Source organism: Tyto alba, unplaced genomic scaffold (assembly GCF_018691265.1).
Source record: "Tyto alba isolate M040663 unplaced genomic scaffold, T.alba_DEE_v4.0 Super-Scaffold_12, whole genome shotgun sequence".
Lineage (NCBI taxonomy): Eukaryota > Metazoa > Chordata > Aves > Strigiformes > Tytonidae > Tyto > Tyto alba.
Window position 1 is genome coordinate 1,453,485 of NW_024881274.1, and position 20,431 is coordinate 1,473,915.

The 20,431-nt window shown below is 43.4% G+C and overlaps 1 protein-coding gene across 1 annotated transcript; it reads left to right on the top strand.

The window, feature by feature from the left end:
• The first annotated feature begins 3,392 nt into the window (after positions 1-3,392).
• Positions 3,393-18,232, top strand: MEIOC (meiosis specific with coiled-coil domain). The gene is made up of 7 exons (XM_032996544.2): positions 3,393-3,449; positions 4,666-4,823; positions 4,949-5,053; positions 6,494-8,348; positions 9,965-10,099; positions 14,046-14,226; positions 17,605-18,232. The coding sequence occupies exons 1-7, from the start codon at positions 3,408-3,410 to the stop codon at positions 17,826-17,828; spliced, it is 2,700 nt and encodes an 899-aa protein (XP_032852435.2). The 5' UTR covers positions 3,393-3,407; the 3' UTR covers positions 17,829-18,232.
• The last annotated feature ends 2,199 nt before the right edge of the window (positions 18,233-20,431 follow it).

Here is a 20,431-nt window from a genome sequence, read left to right on the forward strand (position 1 = left end):
ATAAGAGATGTGTCACAACACAAATGCAGACAATACATAAAAAAATGTATGCCTCTATCCTCATGAAGTTATCTGTGCGCTGCTGCCTTTATCCACCCAAGTAGAAATGGCAGCAAAAATTATGTCCCTAGATTACGTAGAAATAGCTTGAGAAGTGAAAACCGAAATAGCTCGAGAACTGAAAAGCAAAACAGCTTGAGAAGTGTAGACAAGAGTATGGTTTGGTTTCAGGCCTTTCAGGTTTCCCTTAGTCCTTTTTAGTGAAAACAGCAATATTCATACGCTGGGCAGAGGATCTACACCAGCAGCAGTGATGAGAAGGAAACAGGCTGGCAACGTGGTGAGCCGCTGCCTGAGCCGGGCTCCCTCTCCCATCATGTCTCCTTCAGTTTCCCCTTCCAGCCCCGCAGCCCTGTGTGAGAAACAAGCCCACGTATATATAAAAAAAGTTTTATTGGGGACAAAGTCAGTGGAGCAAAGAATACAGCGCTGGGCGCAGTGGTGCGCCCTGGAGCCAAAAGGGGCTCCCTTTTATTGTATAAATGGTTACATATTCATCTACTCTAATACATATGCATCACTACTTCTAAGGATAGGGAGGGAATATTACAATTAGTTCCGAGAAATCATTAACATATCCCCCCAACCCAAATTCCTCCCGTCGCGCTTGCGCAGTGCTCCCTGGTGGTCGTGGGCAGGGGTCTGCAGATGAAGGCTCGTAGTCTTCTTCACTGTGTTCGCTCGTTGACCCTTATTTATGCGCAAACTCAGTCCTGTGGTCCCATACACCTTGTCCTTCAAGTCTGGGCTAATTTGTAGCTCTTTTGTCTTTATGGCTCAGCGGCTCCAGTTCCTCTCTTATCTCAAGAACAGGAGATAACAGAGAGGGCCCATCATGTTCTTTCCCATTCCATTGCAAAGGAGTTACCATCCTTTGATATGGACCATCTGGTGAGCATTCCAAAGGAAAAAGGGGGGGCTGTTGGGTTGGTGTTTCCTCTGATCAATCCCCCTTCTCTTCTCTTTTCCCACTAGTAAATTATTTTACTTTTCTTAAAATTTGTATCATTGTACTAATAACAGCTTCAGCCTAATTCAATAAAAGTAATTGTTTAATTACTTTTAGCAAAAGCAAAATTCTTCTATTATTTATCACACCTGGCAACTCTGGGGCACCTCGGCCATCGACCCAGCCCCGCCGCCACCGTGCGAGGCCAGGGACGGCTCCGTCGCCAGCGTCGGGTGACGGAGGTCTCCTCTTGCTCCGGAAGGCGACGCAGAGGACGGCGGAGCCGCGGGGGCAGTCTGGGCCCGGGCAGGGCTGTCCTAGCGCCGAGCCGGGGCGGCAGAGCGCGGGGCAGCGCCCGGTGCCGGGAGGGGCCGAGACAGCTCCAAGGGTGGCGGCGCCGTCCCCTGGTGACCGAAGCCCCCGCGGCCTCTCATTGGCGGGAAGGTGGAGCGAGGTGATTTTTTCATTGGCCAGGCGTCGGCGGATCGGGGCCAATAGGAACAACGCTCTGTTGCCGTGAGGCCGGCGGACGGGCTCTCGACGCCCGGCAGCCGCGTGGAGCGCGGGGAGGGTCACGCGGCGCGGGGGGGGGGCACGAGGGAGTCGAGCGGCTCCTCATTAGTCGAGCCTCCCAGGGGTTGGCCAATCCCCTTCGGGAGCGCGGGGGGGGCGGTTGGCCTGGCGCGAGGCCGACGGCCGCTGGGCCCCTGAGGCGGCTGCCCGACATGGCCGCGCGCAGCAGCGGCGGCAGCGCGGGCTGCGGGTAACCGCCCCGCCCCGCGTCCTGGCGGTGCCCATGGAGGTGAGGGGCGGGCGGGCAGGGCGCTCCCGCCGCTCCCGCTCATCCCGCCATAAACCCAGCGGTCGGCGGGAACTGTTACGCGGCTTCGCCCGGGCGCCGGTGACCGAGCAGGGCTGGGGTTGGGCGAGGCGGTGGGCCCGCGGTGCGTGTCAGGCCCGGCTCTCCTCAGCGCGCCGGCGCTCTCGCCTGTGGGGCCGTCGAGACTTGGGCTTGGCTCGTTGTAACGGCTGCTGTGGGACCTGGCTTGAAAGGGTCGGAAAAACCCTTTTCCGTGTACTGAAAAAGTTCCGTTTGGGAAAAAAAAAAAAAAAAAAGAGTGTGGTTTGGGAGGTGCATGGGGTGGCGCAAATCTGTACCAGCTCACTATACATTTCTTCCGTCTTTGAGATCACAAATCATGTAACTGCGAAGCATCCTTACTGAACGAAGAGATAACTAAGGAGAAAATATGGCATAATTAGCATAAGAAATGGAGATGTGCTCCACACTAATTCTGGCTTTGCGTGTTCACTTATTTGTAAAGTGTGCCTGAGAAAAACTGTTAATACGTTGGTGTAACAGCGGCGTAAACTAGAAGGGAAGTCGTGCTGTGTATGTTAGATGTTGAGTCTGTTTTCATCCTCAGGTAGCTATAGAACATATTTTTAGAGAGAAGTGCTTACTCAGAATACTTTCAGAATGCTAGTCCTGTAAAACTTGAACTTTTTCTGAATTTAATAAACATTTCAAATGAGCTGCTATGGTAATATTTTAAATATTATATAAATAATATCCCTTTTTTATTTGTGAGCAAAAGGGGGTTTTAGCTAGTTTTCTTTTAACTATAACTCTTCCTTATGTACCTCACCTTCTAGAGAAGGGAAGAAAAGACGCCTAACTTTTTGTTTTGTTTTCATTCCTTGTTCCCACTGGTCAGCTACCTCTGAGCACTTCCAGGTTGATGATGAGGAGAAGGGTGTTTCTTAGGTGGAAGTTGTTACAGAATGGGGCAGGTTTCTACCGTAGCTCCCAGTGTGTGAATTATAGCAAAATTCTAGCTCCTGAAATATGAAAATGCACATACATGCATTTGTGTAACGTAAGTGATGCAACAGGAACAGTGATGAAAGGGCTGGAGATACCTAGCAATGCACGGAAGGCTAAATGACTGCTGGTCTTGGTGAGAGAGAGAATAATTCTACTTCTGCAGTTGATGTTCTGTGGTGGTTCAGCCCTTCAGAAACTCAGCTAGTGTAAAAGGAGAGAGCGTATGTTTCCTCTTAATCTGCACCTCCTCTGCCTCTAAACACCTTGTGAATTTCTTGTGGTTTGTTGGCTTAAGCTTTTCTCCAAGGGTAAATATGAAAGTGTTCTGGTGTCAATAGGTAGAACTTACTCCTTGAGAACTCAGATGGAGCAGAATCCATGGGTAAATTGAAGTGTTAAAGAAGTTAATGTTGGTCGAAAATCTACAACTCTCAGGTCTATGTGTAATTATGTCATTTTGCCACTTTTTTTCTTTGTCTTGTATAGCCTAAAGTTGCGTTCAGAGGTGGCAGTCGCTGCTGGAGTAACGCAGAAGCTGGCGGGAGGCTGACTGACGTATTCAGTAGCATAATGACAGGCTCTGGCTCACTGTATGGTTGCTACAAATCACAGGTTCGGTAGATTATAAATTAATTTTTTTATATCTGTGTAAGAGTTTGGGTTGCATGTAAACAAAATAGTCAAAAAGTATTTATAATACAGGTGCTTACAGTGATGAACATAAATCACCATGTTTGATTTATTCATAATAAATCTCCATTGTTGTAATGTTCATGATAAAGGACAGTGACTTTTTTTAATACAGTCACAGACAAAGCAGTATATGGTGTTTAGTAAAATAGTATTTCACTGTGTTCTTTGTTTTTCTGTTAGCATAAATAATTGTAGACAAAGTGAGGAGCAAATGACTATTTTTAGGAAAACTGGGCAGATGTAGAGTCCAAGCATTTGTACAAACCAGCCTGTTGAGCAGCGGAGTTCTTAGTCTGACCAGTAGAAAATGCCATGTCAGTTTAGTGCATCGGTTCTCTCTTTTCAATTTTTCTTTTCATAGCCATAAACTTTCACTGAGGTAAAAGACTCAAATGTGAACTCATTCCCAGTACCTTCAAGAATAGACCTATTACTTGCTATATCCAGGACTTTTGTGGCTTTGTTCTTCCATGTCCTTCAGTCTAGCAACTGGGTGCTTTTTTTTTTTTTTTTTTTTCTTACAGAAGTGCTTTACAGACATGGGGAACTGAGACATGAAGTAGAGATACCTGTCCATAGTTAGGCATAAAGCTTTACTGGGAATAAAACCTGGTTTTGCGTGTTGCTTTCTGTAGCTGCTAGACTACTTGCTCCATAAAGGACTATATCATGTATCTTTAACATTTAACTCTGTGAAAACACCATTAATTTTTTCAATTACTAAGAGCTGAGAAAGCATATCATGTTTAAACCAAACAAACAATTGCTTCTTTTCACTTAAAATGGGTAGAAGGTCTTTCCTCTGGGAAAGAGCTGGCTCTAAGTTTTCTTCAGTAGTTCAAAAAGCTTGTTATGATTGGGAGGAAGGGGATGCCTCCTGATGCCTGTCAGTGATCATCTGTTAGAAACTGGTGTAGACGTTTAGTCTGACATGGTCTGAAATTTTTACTCCTGTGCGCTGGGCAGTAGTCACCAGACGTAACCTGTAGCATCATGTCAAAAGTGTGTGGGTTGCTTGCTTCTCATGCTCTGGTTACTCCAAGAGGGAACTCAGTTACAACCACACAGAATGATGAAATGGCAATTTGATGTGTTTAATATTAAAATCAATGCTTTTATTGTACGTAAATTGCAGAATGAAGAAAATGTAGAGCTACCTCAGACCTACAGTTCTGCCCTTTCAACATCACAGTACTCTGCACCTGTGGACTCCTCCCTTTTATATACACCATGGTCTACATATGGAGATGATACTAAGCAGCCTGCTGCTTCTCACATTAATATGAAATCCAGGTAGTTGTCTTTGACAGAGAGAGAATGTGTGTGTTAATGGAGTAAATTCATTATATTTTTTTGTTTAACTTGTGAAATATTTTGAATGAAGTAATTGTTTTCATTAATATGCAATTCAATTTCAGGATTCAGCCTGAATGGAATGATTATGGCAGTGAAACAGATTTATATGGACTTGTGTCTAACATCTTGGAAGAGCAAGATAAACCACAGCCATATTGTGCGGAGGGGTGAGTGTGTTGCCATGCAAGCACTGCTGGTGTTCTCTTCCTCTGACGAAAACTTCCCTCGCTGATCTCAGTATCTGTGTTCTGTTAGTCATCTCTGTGTCTGCTGCTGGCAAGTGCTCATGCTCTTTACGGTTTCCCTTCCTTTCCCCTAATCTTCTAATATTTTGCTTGTGATACTTCAAAGCTTTTATCTAGGTATTCAGAGTACACGGTAGCTTTTGGCTTTCTGGTATTTGCAGAACTTTTTAATTGGCATTTTTAAAATTAGTCCTTAACAAGCATTGTGGAACTGCTGTATTCAAATAGATCTCCTTTAATAGATGCCTTGGCATAACTTTTTTTTAGATCAAGATTGAATTCAGACCTTAGGTTTCTTTCTTAATTAAATTCACAGAAGTAATACACAAAACATGAAGTCATACTCTTTCACACTTTCCTGAACTGGCAGGAAAGAAGAATTCCACGCAAAATAAATGCTTCTTGATGTGAGTGCTACCTAAGCAATATTTGCGTATCTAAATGTCAGATTTGTTATGCCTGTATTCTGGCACTAGAAGAACTGATTAGATAGTCATAATAACTTGACACAGAAGGATTCCAAGGGATAAGACAGGGAACCCAGTTCCCAAGGTTCTCAAGCCAGGCACTACTTTTCTGTCTTCCCAAACAATTCCAGTGATTTCTGTATATGTGCTGAGTTATGTGGCTGAAGTGAGGGAAAACTTGAGACAGTCAGTCTTGATCAAGAGGGAGCTTACTAACTCCTTTGCTTCACAGTGAAGACTGGATTTCTGTTTTCAGTACTGCCTAATTTGGCAGTGACTGTAATGACTTCCAGGCACAATTCCATTGTTTACTTAATGTGTTTACAGTCTTCCTTGACAGTCAGTGATTGATTGTCCTGAGTTAATTCATGGTAATCAGTGGAAGGAAAGGAAATGTGCTGAGATGCTTATTCTTGATTTACCTGCAGGAAGCAGTGTAAAACACAGGCGATTCTGAAGCAATAAACAAGATGATACAGAGAAGCATTTTGTCTGGAGTGCTAGGACATGGCTTTGAAAGGTTGTGGGTAGTTTGAGAAGTATGGTTATCTTAACTTGTTGCTTAACCAGGAGTATTTTGGTGGTGACAGATAATGAATCTCTTGGCAGAATTAACAGACCATAATTTGGTATGTACACATCAGCTGCAGCTTGTGGGCATTGTACATAGCTCTGAAGGTATATGGGTGGGTTTAGACAAAACAGAATCCATTTTCTCATCTAGTTAAGAAGATGCAATGATAACAGTAGTGGTTAGAAGTTGGAGTAAGACATCTTTGAATCGATGGCGAGAAATGATTAGGGAAGAATTGGGTTCTTAAATCTTTTTCTGCATTGAGAATTGAAGAGGAGCACCACAAATAATAATCTAACCATGCATTTCTTGTTTTTTAAGGAGTTGCCCTTCCAACTTGAAGTCAGTATGGCCCATGAACGCAAGCAGAATCATAGACCACCATGACCTGTGGCCAGAAACTAAAAGACCAGCTGTGGGAGCTGTTTCACAACAGGGTTTTTATAGTGGTGAATCTGTATCAGCTGCTGAAAAACAATACTTGCAAAGTAGTAATCTTCCATCACAGCAAAAAGTAGATGAATGCTATCGTGGGTTTACCGACATAGACCTTGAAGAGCAGTGTTTATACCCTTCTAGGAATGATCATGCCAACTGTTACAACATGCAGACTAATGAGAATATGAAGACAATACCCATGTATCAGAACTATCCATGCATAAAAAATACCTTTACACCCCCATTTGGGTATTCAGAAGTATTCAAAGACTCAGGAGGCGATGCTTATTCTTACAGAAGGGAGAAGGTGTGTCTCAAAGGAGCAGACACGCAGTGGCACCAAAAGCGGGCAGAAACATTTCTTCCGCAGTTTCACAGATATAATGAAAACACAGATTATAGTAGATTAACTGAACATGCTCATGCTAGTAAAGCAAAGCCTAACAAGAGCACCAACTGTAGCCTACAAGAAAATAAGTTAGTAAATGGAACCACTGATGCACCATCTCTGGACGCAGAACCCTATAGTAAATTATTACAAGTTAAATCAGGAACTCAGAAAAAAACAGAGGATAGAATTTCAGATCAGCAAAACTTTACATTTCCTAAGGCTGTAGGATTTCTATCAGAAAAACAATTTGCAAATGAAGCTTCATTCTGCACTGATTTGGGGCAAAAATTTGAGTATGGACTAAAATCTTTTGCAGCTTGTCCAGGAAATAGCGACTATGCAAATGGTGTAGAAAAGCAGCAGTTTTCCAAGTCTGATCTTCAGAATTCTGAATTCTGTAAATCACTTCCATTGTTACCAAATGCAGCAAACCCTTCAGCAGGTGCTAATGTAAGGCCAGCTTGGATGAACATTCAAACTAAAACTGCTGCTTCTGTCCCATTTCAGAATCCAAGTCCTTTGTTGAAGCTGAATAATCATTTACCTGCCTTTCCAAAAGGTTCTAGTAATTCTAATGATTTTCTTCAATCATCTTCAAATTTACCTTTAAATAGTAATTTATTTCACAAGTACTGTCAAGATAATCCTTCATTTTTTTCAAGTCTTGATTTTGGTTACAACGCTGCAGAACGAGCTCGGTCTGCTGCTTGCATGGAAGCACTAGTTAGGAGTGGAGAAGAGAATCTCATTGAGTATTTAGGTGAAAAGAAATTAAAGCAGCCAAATGGATTCTGTGACAATTACTCCGCTCAGCAATTTGGGATCATTGAAAATATGAACAAGCACTGTTTACACGTGAAGCCACAGAGTGAGCATTATGATCCAGAAGGACAAATACACGCAGAGGGCTTGTTGCAGAACGTGTACCAAGATTTAATGGAGTCTCAGGGTCAGTTTAGTCTCAGGCAGGGGAACAGAGACAGTAACACCATCAATCCTGTGACTTGCCTGCAGGCTCCAAGCTATTCCAACAGTTTCGTGATGGGCGACTTTAGACACAATCAGCAGCTTGGTTCAAGCGCATTCCCCTTGAGATCAGCTCGCCTAGCTGGCCGTTCCTGTGTCCCTCTGATGGAGTCTCATGACTTGTTCTCCCGTGATGATTTAAAACGCTTCTACCCTTATTTTAATGATAAGATATATGGTGACAGTTCTTTTTCTGGTTTTGCACCAGCATTTGGATTTCAGAGGCGAGTTAAAACCCGCAGTGGGCCTGCCAGTGAACTTCATGTTAGACTAGAAGAATGTTATGAGCAGTGGAGAGCTTTGGAGAAAGAAAGAAAGAAGGTAAAAAAAAAAAATGCTATATCACCGATTTGATTTAGAGATCATCCTACTCAGACCAGGTAGTTATGGGTTGAAATGCTTAATGGGACATCAGAGTTAAAAGAGTTTGCTTCCCTGTCTACTTAGACTGAAAACAAGTTTTGAAGGTTTGTAGCCCAGTTGGGAGCGTAACGTTATATTGAATGTTGCACTTAAAGCAGGAATTCAGCAACTTATTCAGTCTTGTGTGTTGTTTGACGGACAAAACCATGTTACACACTTGTTTTTTTAACAAAGTAAATTCAATGCTTCCGGAAATTTTGAAAGCAAATTCACTGATTATATGTTGAACTGGGACTAAACTTTAATCCTTTCAAGAATCAATTAAAATTCTTAGGCCCTGTGCTTTTAATTCTTTTAATGAGTTACTCTCTCCTCTTGTTTCCCTGAGGTTTTAAACCTAAGATGAAGGGGTGCTTTCCTCCCCCAGAAACAGAGGCAAGGGTAATATTAAAATAGTTCCAACTAAAAGATTCAGGTGGTTCTCTATGAAGCCCTACTCAAAGCAATTGCCCTTTTTGGTCATCAGTGGAAGTGCTTCAGGTTACCCTTGTTGAATGTAAAAGCTGTCATAATTTTACCAGTTTAATTGGTATTGAAATTCAAAAATGACCTGAAGCGGTGACTTCCTGAGAGGGAAGCTTGACCGAACGTTGCCCTTGAATGGTGAGACCAGGACATTCAGCTGAGAGCTGCACCTGGGAAGCTCCGCTGTGCCACACCACCAAAGGAAACTGAATTGTGGGGGATGTAGCACACAGAGTGTTGCCAGAGTGTTTCCTGACAAAAGCCGCTTTGAGTCATGGGGTTAGGGGGAGAATGAGCTTGACTTGAAGAGGGGAGACTGGTGACTAGGCTTGTATAGAAAAGTGCAAAAGAGAAAGAGCTGACAGATGCTGAAATGTGGAGGTGGGGTGTAGAGAAAATTAGACTGCAGCTTTATGTGGACCACCACGAAAGAATCTAAGAAATGTAATTTTAAAACAGATCTAGTTAGCTGTATATTGTTACAGGTATGCCAGGTTGACATAACAGTGAGGTGAGCGATGGAAATTTGAAATCTTGCAGCCAGGTTTCAAAGTAATTTTCTGACGGCAAAATAAAACATGATTTCATTCTAACAAAATAAAAAAAAAAGCTTTCTGTAGTTTGTCTAATCTGTACAAAATTTAGGTTAATTACTGACTTAATTTTATTTTAATTTTGTGGGTGAGGTCCACATCTGTTTGCTCATTTTTCTTTGTCTTGTAATTCTGACTTGCCTCCATTTTATTTACAGGCAAAATTAGTATAGACTGTAGTCAGAGTGTGAGAAGACATAGCATTTCTAAAACACATTATGTTGGCATAATTACTTTAGTTGAACTGCTTTGAGTAAAGTGGTTGTTCACTTAAAATAGGCGCTTGTCTTGTCAAATGGTTAAATCCCAAATGCCTCAATCCTCATTATCTTCTTTTAAAAAAATCCAAAACCCTAAGGGAAAGAAATTTTATATCTGATATTTTTTCTTGTTCCTGTAATAAACCACACTTTGCAGCTTACATTCTTAGGGAATTATTCTTTTGTTTTCCTGCAGACTGAGTCAGCTCTTGCTAAGAATTTTCAAGGGAAAAAGGTTTCCAGTGCTAACAACACTCCGATTCCAAGGCTGACATCAAACCCATCAAGAGTTGATCGCTTAATTGTGGATCAGCTACGTGAACAAGCCAGAGTGAGTTTTAGGACTAAAAAAAAAAAAAAAAAAAAATCTATTGGACTTAACACACAGAACTTAAAGCATGGTAAAAGACTTGTAAGATGATCAGAGCAGCTTTTACCAAAATAGCTTTGTTCTTAAATGTTAGGCAGGGAATAATATTTAAGCAGTCCTGGTAGAATTTCTACAGCTCCAGGTTCACTGCTGCTGTTACCAGGGAACCCGCTGAGTGGCTGAGGCTCACGTTCTCACGTTTACATCCGTACATGCCAGCAGAATGTGGTTTCTAGTACAAGAGCGTGTGTGAGATGCCAGAAACCAGTCATCTAGCTGAACTGCTTGCACAGCTCTAAGATGTGCCTGCATTTTGAGCTCTTGTGTTTTGAGCAGCTTCGCAGAGAAGTGTTTACTGTAGATACTGCATTAGAGGAGGTATTTGTGGGGGGGAAAAAGCAAGTTTTACTTTATGTTTGCAAGACTTTGATATATATTTGCTTGAGAGTCTTGTATTTTTTTTTTTTAATGAATGGTTGTTTGACGCAACTTCGACGTGAATTTCTATGTTACTAGTTTGCTGTTTAAGCCAAACCTGTAGGACAAGCATGACTGGTGGCTTTTGAGCTGCCTGTGGCTCTCTGGCCAAATGATGGTGCCAGTGTGCAGTGTCATGCTGCTTTGTGAGGCAGCAGCCTGCAGCGAATTCTGCAAGGGAGACTAGAAGGAGGAAGCAAGCACAGGCAGAGCTGATCTGAGCTGCCAGCAGAATAGCGAGGGTCTGATCTGGCTCTTCACAGGCTGAGAGGCCAGAGCCAGGATACTCCCGCTGCGGAAGGAGGAGAAATGTGGGCTGAAAGCACAGAACCAAAGCCTGCCCCTCCGAGGGGACATGGGATCAAAGCAGCAGCTGTCTGAGAAATACTGGTTCTTGGAGGAACCAGTGCTGCTCTGCTCAGCCGCTCCCACGGCAGCAGTGGTAAGAAGCAGCCTTTCTTACCAGTCTTGCCCAGGTGAAACAAGCCATGGAGCCATGTCTGCTTAGTGCCCGCTGAAATCTGTCTTGTGCAACTGCCTCGTTTTGTTCAAACAACAGAGTAAATAGTATAGTGAAAGATGGTAGGCTTAGTGTATGCTTTTTAAGCTACTCTTCTATGAACCTTAAAAGAACAGTCTTGGGAAGTTTCTTCTTTCAGAAGGCTTGCCTGTTCTTGTGCTAGTACTTTAAAACTGCATCTAAAAAAAGGACTTAATCTTCTTCAGCCATTTGAGGAACCAAACTTCAGGGTATAGAACCTCAACACTTGCTAGATAGCCACTGAAAAGTGGTTTTAAGGATGCTCAAAAGCACAGAGGAGCTGTTGAACATGGATTCTAACATCAAAAAGCTTAGTGGTGGCCAACTGGTCCAGAATTTTTGTACCATAAACACTGGTACAAAGGTTCAAGTGGAAGTTGAGCTGGATTAATCTGGGATTAACTCTTTGTAGTGTGGAGCACCTTGTTAAATCTTCTTGGTAGTCATGTACTCTACTTCGGTTTTCTCATTTGAGACTTCCACTTGCGGTTGCTTTCAGTTCCAGAACAAAGCATAGCTGATGGAGAGTTGACAGTAGCTTCCTTCACTATGTCATCAGTAGCTATTAAAACACTTAACAGTCACAGCACAAACTTTAAACCAGGATCTCCTCCCTACAGACTGTATCTCATCTCCCTTGCATCCAGGGAGATGTAAATCCACAGCTCTCTTGTAACTGGAGAATGCCATAGTCACCCCACTGTGGGGTACTCTGAGGCTGAACGTTCAGCTCATCCTGTTGAAGCTCTTCTGTTCTGGACTGATAATGATTTTTGTCAGAGAGGGGAAATAGGGACTTACTTCTAGTAGTGAGGGTATGTGTATGGGCTGCAAAAAACATTGTAGTTCCTGCTCCAAATACAGTGTTTTATGAAGAACAGTCATCAAAACTGGGCCCGAAACATCCATCCTTACCCCGCAGTGTATGCTTATTTCTTGGCTGCATGGTCCACGGCTCTGCTGGCTGTTTGGCTGCGACCCTGCCACTCCAGCAGTCAGACTCAGCTGATGGCTCGCTGCTCTTCCCAGCGAAGGATCTGAATTACTTGGCAAGCCCTGTGACAGTCAAAAGGTGCTTTGCGAGAGAAGGGCAGGTTTAGTTAATGCCTCTGTCTTGAGGCAGGAAGCGTCTCTTGGGAGGGCAGGATGAACTTCTGAAAAACCTGAGGGGATGGGAAGGCAGGCATTTGAGCCTTCAGTGTTTCCTGTTGGGTTGCTGGGGCAGCCCAGCTTTGCTGACTTTTGTGGATTTTGCTTTTAGACACCTGGCACTTCTCCCAGGCTCAGTACAAAGAACGTAGGCATTTAACTATCAGCTGTGGATCCCACTGACTGAGGTTGTGGTACATGAAAACCAGGTCTTCAGAAAGTAAATCCTTTTGTGGATGTGGACAATACTATTAAGACTGGGAAATGACTTGTCAGGTTCATCTTACTTTATTTCACTTGCTTACATAATCCTACTATGCCACTCCTTAAAGTCTGGCTTTTTCTTCAGAAACAAATTTAGTGGTTTTTGAACAATATTACCTGCTTTAGTTTACTATCCAAGTGATTGATTCCTCAGCTGTTAGTGTGAAATTCTCCCTTCATTTTTTTTTTTTTAATTCTCAGCTTCCTTACAAATGTGAAATGTCACTTTTTGTGTTTATTGATTGTTGCTGCTGTCACAGTAACTTGTGCGGTTTATTTCTGCCTGTGTTTCCCCTCCATCGCTAAGCTTTTGCTGGATTTAAGGGAGAGCAGGACAAGTTTGGCAGTGGGAGCTTGCTCCTGCCTGAGTGCTCTCTCCTGAGCCCTTGGCAAGGGCTGGCTGCTCTGTTCTGCTGATGTGGGTGCTGCTACCAAAATACCCGTTTTGGCCAACAGCCTGCTCTGAGGATACTTGGGGCAGGTTGGGCAAATTGTCCTGGTTCAGATGCCTTTGTTAGCCATCCTTTCTTACGTTTTAAAAACTCCATGCCAGTCCTTTTCCCAGGGAAGCCTATTGTCGTTCTGTTGCAAGGAAACATCAAGAACTTTGCTTCACGCTGTGCTCCCAGATCCTCTGATTCTTATCTTTAACTGTGGGTGGCCATTAATCAGCGGGCTTCTTTATAAGTCATCAAGTTTAGCCATTGCCAAATGAACATTACAATTCTGGAATTTTTAGTTTTCTCTCTTTCTGCAGACCAGTAACCAGGTTCTGCAGTGGTCTGAGAACCATGGTTGAGGAATCGCTTGCCAAGGGGAAATTCTGACTAATGTGGCTTTTGTAAGATAAACAAGACAACAAAGATGCAGCTTTTCATTTTACTAAAGTAAGTTATTTCTGAATGCTTGTGCTCCATATTCTCTGAAAGAGCTCCTCTAGTGTTGAGTATCCATCCTGAGTGTCAGCCTACACTTGTGGTTCCACAGCGGCTGTAGCCAATCCAAGCTGAGGCTGCTGCTCCCGCACGCTGGCGCAGCACAGGGAGATCATCTGGGTGACGACTGGCCAGTCTTTGTGGGATTGTTCTTCACCCAGGTAATTGCAGCAGTGCTGATAGAAGGGAGGACCATAGTTGTCTTGATTCAGAGGAATGCACGTTGTCACTGAACCACCTCTTCTTACATGGTTGTCTCAAAGTTGTATATATCTATTATTAACTAGTAAGCTGGGTGTCCTGATATTTAGGTATTTCAGCTTTGCTGTTGTGCTGTGCACATCCAGGTATTCTAGAGCTTCAGTTTTGGAGAAGAAGAAATCTTAGGTAAGAATTAAAACTACTTCAACTATAGCTTTATGAACTGTTCTTAAAAGCAAATAATGGTTATCATTAATCTGTTCTTCTTGATCTAGTTAATTTTCATGTAAGTGTAGATGAGTATAGTTTGAACTCCTGTAACATGTAAAATGTTCATTAGGTTGTGACTTTACTGGGAAAAATGGAGCGCCTTCGCAGTTCTCCCCTTCATGCTAACATTTCTACTGCTCTTGATAAACATCTGGAGGTAATTCGTGTAGTGCAGTCACGTAGAAAAGATGAAATCGTAAATGCTTCAAATCGACAGAGGCAAGGAGCTCCCAGATGCCAAGATGACAGAGGTATAAACTATGCTTACATATTTTTCATAAGATAGCTGAAAAATTCTACACATATTACAAGTCTACATAAAAAAATTGTGAGCAGTTCTGTATTAAAGTTTTAATTTATTTTTCAGTGTCTGGAGTTTTGAGAAAGGCAGACCGTATGGGATTTAGATGACAGGTTTGAGAGGACACTAAAACTGGGTTCTAGAGATAAATGGGTTAGATGAGTTTGGCGTGCATTTATTCAGTGAATAAACTAACAAGTAATGAAAAGGTAGTGGGGTGGGATTTTTTGTAATGCAGTTTGGAATTGGAGATGGTATTAAACTATTGCCTCTCCTTGCTGTCCCTCACATTCCTGTTCCCATCACCTCTGTCACCCTGTGTTTCTGTGTAGAACTTCGTTGTTATCTCCATGCTGAATCTGAGCAGAGAGCAAAATAGCCTTGCATTATGAATGGGTTTCCTCTTCAAGCATGTTGTGTTGTAGATTGACATAAAATACAAGTAATATTTTGGATGGATACACAAAAATATATTGGTCAGAATGTTTTTATTCTTAATGGTATCCAAAATATGCATGATGTTCAGCTTAATCTTTCACTAGTGCACAGGCAGAATGGTAGATTGCTCTCTCTTTGAGGAGTCCGAATAAATTCCTGCTTCCTGTGATGCTCTGACCTACTGCTCTGTGTTGGAAGCTGTCTTACATTTCTGAGACTCCTCTTTCCACTTCTGCCTTTCTTTCCAACTGAATTAGATGGAATATTTTACTTCTTTGGGGTGTCCCATCATGCAGTTCTGTAATTCTCAAGTTTACTTCAAAAGATACACTATAGCACTTCTGTTCACCTGTTCACTGTCATTCTTGTTTCTCTTTACCTTGATTGAAGATTCTGTGACTTGTTAGGATGAAGGGGGTTTTTTGGGGTGTTGAAGCCAATGAAAATAATTGATGCTGGCTTTACCTTGGTGCTGCTTCTTAACCAGATGAGTGAGCTCTTTGGAACCGAGTTGTCTGGGAAAGAGTAGCTGCCAGACCTCGGGATCTGCTCCCAGGTCCAGCTGCTCTGAGAACAGAAAGTGGGGCTTTGCACACTGGGATCTGATTACTCAGCTAGAAGGGTTGCGCTTTCCTTGCCTACCTCTCATCCTCCACACTGGCCGTCTCCAAGATGTGTTTAACCTGTTGTGGCCATTGGGGAGGATTTTTCAAACTGCAGGTTATTGAATGTAGTAACTCTATTTGCTGCATGTCTGGGAAAGCCTTCAGGCAGTTGCCTGAAGCTGTGCATCTCCTCTTTGGCAGAGCTTTCTTGTTAACAGTTTTGTTTGGAGAGAGATCTTCCCTGGCCCAGCCCTGTTTCCACAACACCTTGCTACTCCATGGGTTTTGATATTAAGTATCTGTCTTATTAGCCAGGGCCTGTCTATTTTGTCCTCTATTCCAGGAAGTTCAATTTAAAGAAAATTCACATGTAAGCCACGGTCGTCTTTTCTCCCAGCTCCCCCACTTTAGTTGCAACATAGATTTACTTCAGTGAGAAGCAGATAGATCTGAACTGCCTCATATCGGTTGAATTCATGCACAACATGGGTCTGAAAAACTCTGCTGTTACACACTGAAGTTGTGGGACTGTACAAGGTATCTGGCAGTTGTTTATAATGAAGTTCTGGAAGAAATCACAATGATCAGAAAAAGGGTTTTACAGAGTGCAATCTGTCACCCAGAACAAGCCTTTCAGAGCTGTCTGACCATACCTCTGCTTTGAGATTGACCTAGGTTTAGTTTTCAAGATCTTTCAGGATATAGATGTTACAGATCATCTTCTGAGGGGAGAAAAGACCTTTTTAACATGTGCAGCTCTCAGGCCCTGCATTCAGCCAAAGACTTTAAAACAACTCTTCCTTATTACTCTGGGATTTTCCCTTCTGACCCAAATGCCAACCATATCTTAGAGCTTTGAGAGGCACGTTTATGTGAGTGGCACTTTTTCCCTAGCTGCTTCTAGGCAGTCCAGATGACACCGTTCCTGCTGTCTCTTCTCGATTCCACAGAGCTCGGTGTGGAAATTGGAATTTTGAAAATAAAAGACCTGATAATCATATCCTCCCACTCTCTATCCTGTCCTTTATTTCTCTGGAATTATCCTTCCAAACACTACCTCCTAAAATTCTTTGGATGGCTGACACTTGTATTGGACAAGTGGATTTTCATGGTGATTCTTCACTTACCTAAATCCGTTTTCTGTACCACTCCTCCCGGCTGCTTTAGCAGTGGTGGCTGTAGAGGAATCAGTGGTGGCTGTGCAGAAGGAGGGAGGGATGTCTCAGAATGGGTTTCACAGGAGCCAGTCTGGAGAGTGAGAGCCAGACGAGCTGGTGAAAGGGGAAGGTGAGGAGATAAGGTTAGGCCTTTACATTCTGTCCTTTTCTGAGGCACCCCCAGTCCTGTCAGACAGGCGGGCCTTCACCTGGAACAGTGAATCCAGGGATATTGGTGAAGGTAGGTGCCAACTTTTTGCAGTGAAAAGTAACTGCAGTCACGCTTACTGAGCACGAGTCCTTGGAAGAGCAGACCTTGACTTAAAAGTCTTCCACTGCTTCCAAACCCTGTGGAGGTGTTTGACCAGGGAGGCAAGCACATACATGCTTTCGGCGCAGCCCAGTGTTCAGTGGAGTGAACCAGCTCCAGGAGGAGTGGCTGTGCCCCTGCCCCAGAACAATGTGCAAGTTCTGGCTGAAAACTCCAGTGCCCAGAAGAGGGTATTGAATTTTTTTCTTCACACGCAGGCTGGAATTAAAATCAAAGCATTATCTATGTATTAAGTAACTGCTGTTGAATAAATGGACCACTGCACCACCTTACTCTTTAAAATAAAGTGGTGGGGTTTGACATGTTTGCAGAACATGATCTGTATGATGTAATAAAATGGCAAGGATGCGCTATTCCTTCACCTGTCTTACTGATTTCTTAGGCAAGATGGGCAAAGGATCCACTTCATGGGTGTGGAGGGGTTGCTGCGAACGTTCAGCAGTGAGCTTGTACAGGAAGGGGCGAGATGCCTTTAGTATGTGTGTACAGGGAATGCTTTCAAACCCAGAGGTGACCATAAGGCCTTGGGTGCTCCTGAGAATAGGTGACAGTTAAGTAGAAGCTTTAACAAAATAAGTACTTAAATTCCATATACATGCCTCTTTGTATGAGGGCCTAAAAATTACTACTTTCTTGAATTCAACTTTCACAGCCTTATAAAGAGACAGACACAAAATCAGGCACTAAAAAGGGTCAAAAGTTTTGCTGGTTTTAGCACTGCAGGGGTGAATTAATCCCCAGCAGTGCTTGCTGATGACCTGTGTAATAAAGATTAAAATGCCGTTTCGTCCCTGCAGATGTGTTTGCTCTTGCTCTGGCCATTAAAGAGATGAGTGTAGCGACACGTAAAGCACGTACAACTCTCTGGTGCGCGCTCCAAATGACCTTACCGAAATGGTTAGCTGGAAAACTAGATCCAGAGAAAGCTCTTCGGGAGACGGTGCAACCTGAAGAAAAGGTGTGTGAAAATACAAACAGCAGCAGCGTCCTAAATCAGAGGGCTGAAGTAAGCAAGCACTAACAAAATACCAGTTGCATGCGGAAGTACACGCTGCAGTGTGTATGTGTGAGTGATGATACACTAATTCTTTTTAATTAATTGTAAAGTTTGAACTACTAATATTCATATTTAAAGCTGTATCTTGATGAGAAGTTGAATTTGCTTTAAGGGCTCTTGGGTTCTACTTAAACTGTTAACATGACAGGCAGCATCAGAATATTATATACCCAAACTGGTGATTGTTAACTTAAAAAATAATCACACAAATAATATCTTGGCTGTTAATTAATTAAACTTCTGCAGGTGAACCTTGGTGTACCACTCTTCCGATAACTTCTTTTAGTTTTGCTTTAGGAAATAGGTTTTAAAATAATGATTCTTAAAGACTGTAGTTTAACAGGGTGTCTGGTCAGTATCAGATAAGATTGTGATGTGAAAATGGTTTCCTTATTGAACTAAAACCTGGAAACAGGAGGAAGAAATGCTAAGAATACCCGATATTCATGTAAAATTAAATATTTAAAATATAAATATTTATGAATTTGAGATTTTAAAATGTAAGTTTGTGAAAGGAGATGCACCGGGTTCTACTAAATTACTGGTATGACAAAATTGCTGTTGTGAAACCATGCAATTTAGTAAATGTTTTCAAATCATTTGGGCATGCTCTTGGTAAAAAAAAAGAACCTTTGTTTTAAAGTATTTAAACATAATGAAAATATGACATGCATGCAGGATTATCCTTCAGAAGGCTGTGCGGCAGCTGAAATAATGAGTATTGTTTTTAATACCTTAACTTTAAAATTGGAAGAGTTCTGAAAGTTCAGAACAATGTTCTGAAATTTAGGTTACTCTTTCACTTGTTTGGTTTGAAATTTGATTGTCCTATTTTAGAGTTATTAGTTTACCTCTGCATTTTTGACAGCTATTAATACTTAATGTTTATCTGCATCTTAATCTGTATGGATTATAAGTAATTTATTCACTGATACAAAATGTTGGTATTATGTGGCTCAGGAGATACGCGGTTTTAACACTTCCAGCATCGTGTTTATAATGTGTGGATTAAATTTATCCAGCTGTCCTTGCCTAGATACCCTGATATTTTAAATGTCTCTGTTCTTCCTACTTCTGGAAATCCTGATATGCAAAAGGTGTGATCACACCACATAAATTGTTATTAGATGATGTGAGAAAGAAACCGAATGAGAATGCAGCAGAAAGCGGAGCAACTGCTCCGAGCACTGCAGTGACAAAAGCTCTGCCGGAGCAAGTTTATCGGGGCAGGAGAACAAAGCACATCTTCGTACCACAAGTCACGGCACTGGGATTTGTTAAGTTTAACCTAGGACATGTTGATGTTAAAAGCAATACTGTACTGACTTTAGTCTGTCTGGTAAGAAATAAATTAACTTTTGTTGGAGAACATTTGTTCTGCAATCGTCTTCATAGCCTCAGCTCCTACAACTTGATCTGTTAACAGGGACTCTAATTTTCAGTTAGTTATTGAAGTATGTTAAGAGATATAAAGCAACCCTGATACTGAAATTACTCTCTTGGGGAGATAAATGGCTGTAACGTTAGACAAACCAGTGGAAAATTGTATCAGTGCAGTGAAGCAGAGGCAGTGGATTTTTTTCCCCTGCAAGTATCGCGTTAGTTACAGGCGCTGTACTGCTACAGAAAGTTCATGGTCATTGCAGTAGCTGGAGAGAACCCTGCGGAGTCTGGCCGGAGCCACTCTCCTCTGTTCCCCCTCCTGCCACCCGGGCGCTGGGGCCACTGACACCTCCTGTCCCTGAGCATCAGCCCTGCTGGCTCACGGCCGCGGGGCAGCTGACCCCTGTCTGTGCTGCTGCTCCACCTGCTCCTGATTTAAACAAGGCTCCGGCACCTGCAGTGGAGGAGCTGCCTTGGGGAGGTGCTGCGGGCTGGGTGTGGGGCTGCACCTGCCCGGGGCCTGGGTCCCTGTCCCCTCTGAGCTGGGGAGCACAGCCCCCACCTCACACCGGGCATGGACGGTACCTGCACGGCGATGCACCCAGCGGGGAGCAGGAGCGCCCCTGCAGCGCTTGTGACTGCACCCTTAGACCCATCCTGACTCCTGGCGCATCTGTAGATTTTGGCACATCCAGCAGCCTTTTGTTCTTCGACTGGCTCTTGAGCTCAGTAGCAGTTCCTGGCGTGAGGGTGTGAAGGAAGCTCTTCTCTTTGGACCTTTGCAACCCAAGGTCTCCAGATGCTGCAGCCCAGCGCTTTCTGCTCGAAGTAGAGCGTTGGGGAGGTTCAGCACCAGGTGCCAGAGCTCGTGGTGCCCAGCTTAGGGACATGGGCAAAGAGCAAGGCTGCTGCCAACAAGGGAGGGCGGCTGGCGGTGTCAGAGCAACTGTGGTACAAGGGGAAGCAGCAGATCACCCCCGACACCCAGCAGCCTCCTCAGACCTGCGTGTGGCCAGGGTGGCTTCAGGCAGGGGGCTGAGCCACAGCCCCAGGGCTGTGCCAAGGGCTCCAGGTCACAGGAGAATGCGAGAGTGGGGCCCCAGGGCTGGGGCCGTGACACCCCTCCCCACCCCGCTGCAGCCCCAGCAGCTGCATGAACCACCCCAAAACACGGCACCGCAGCC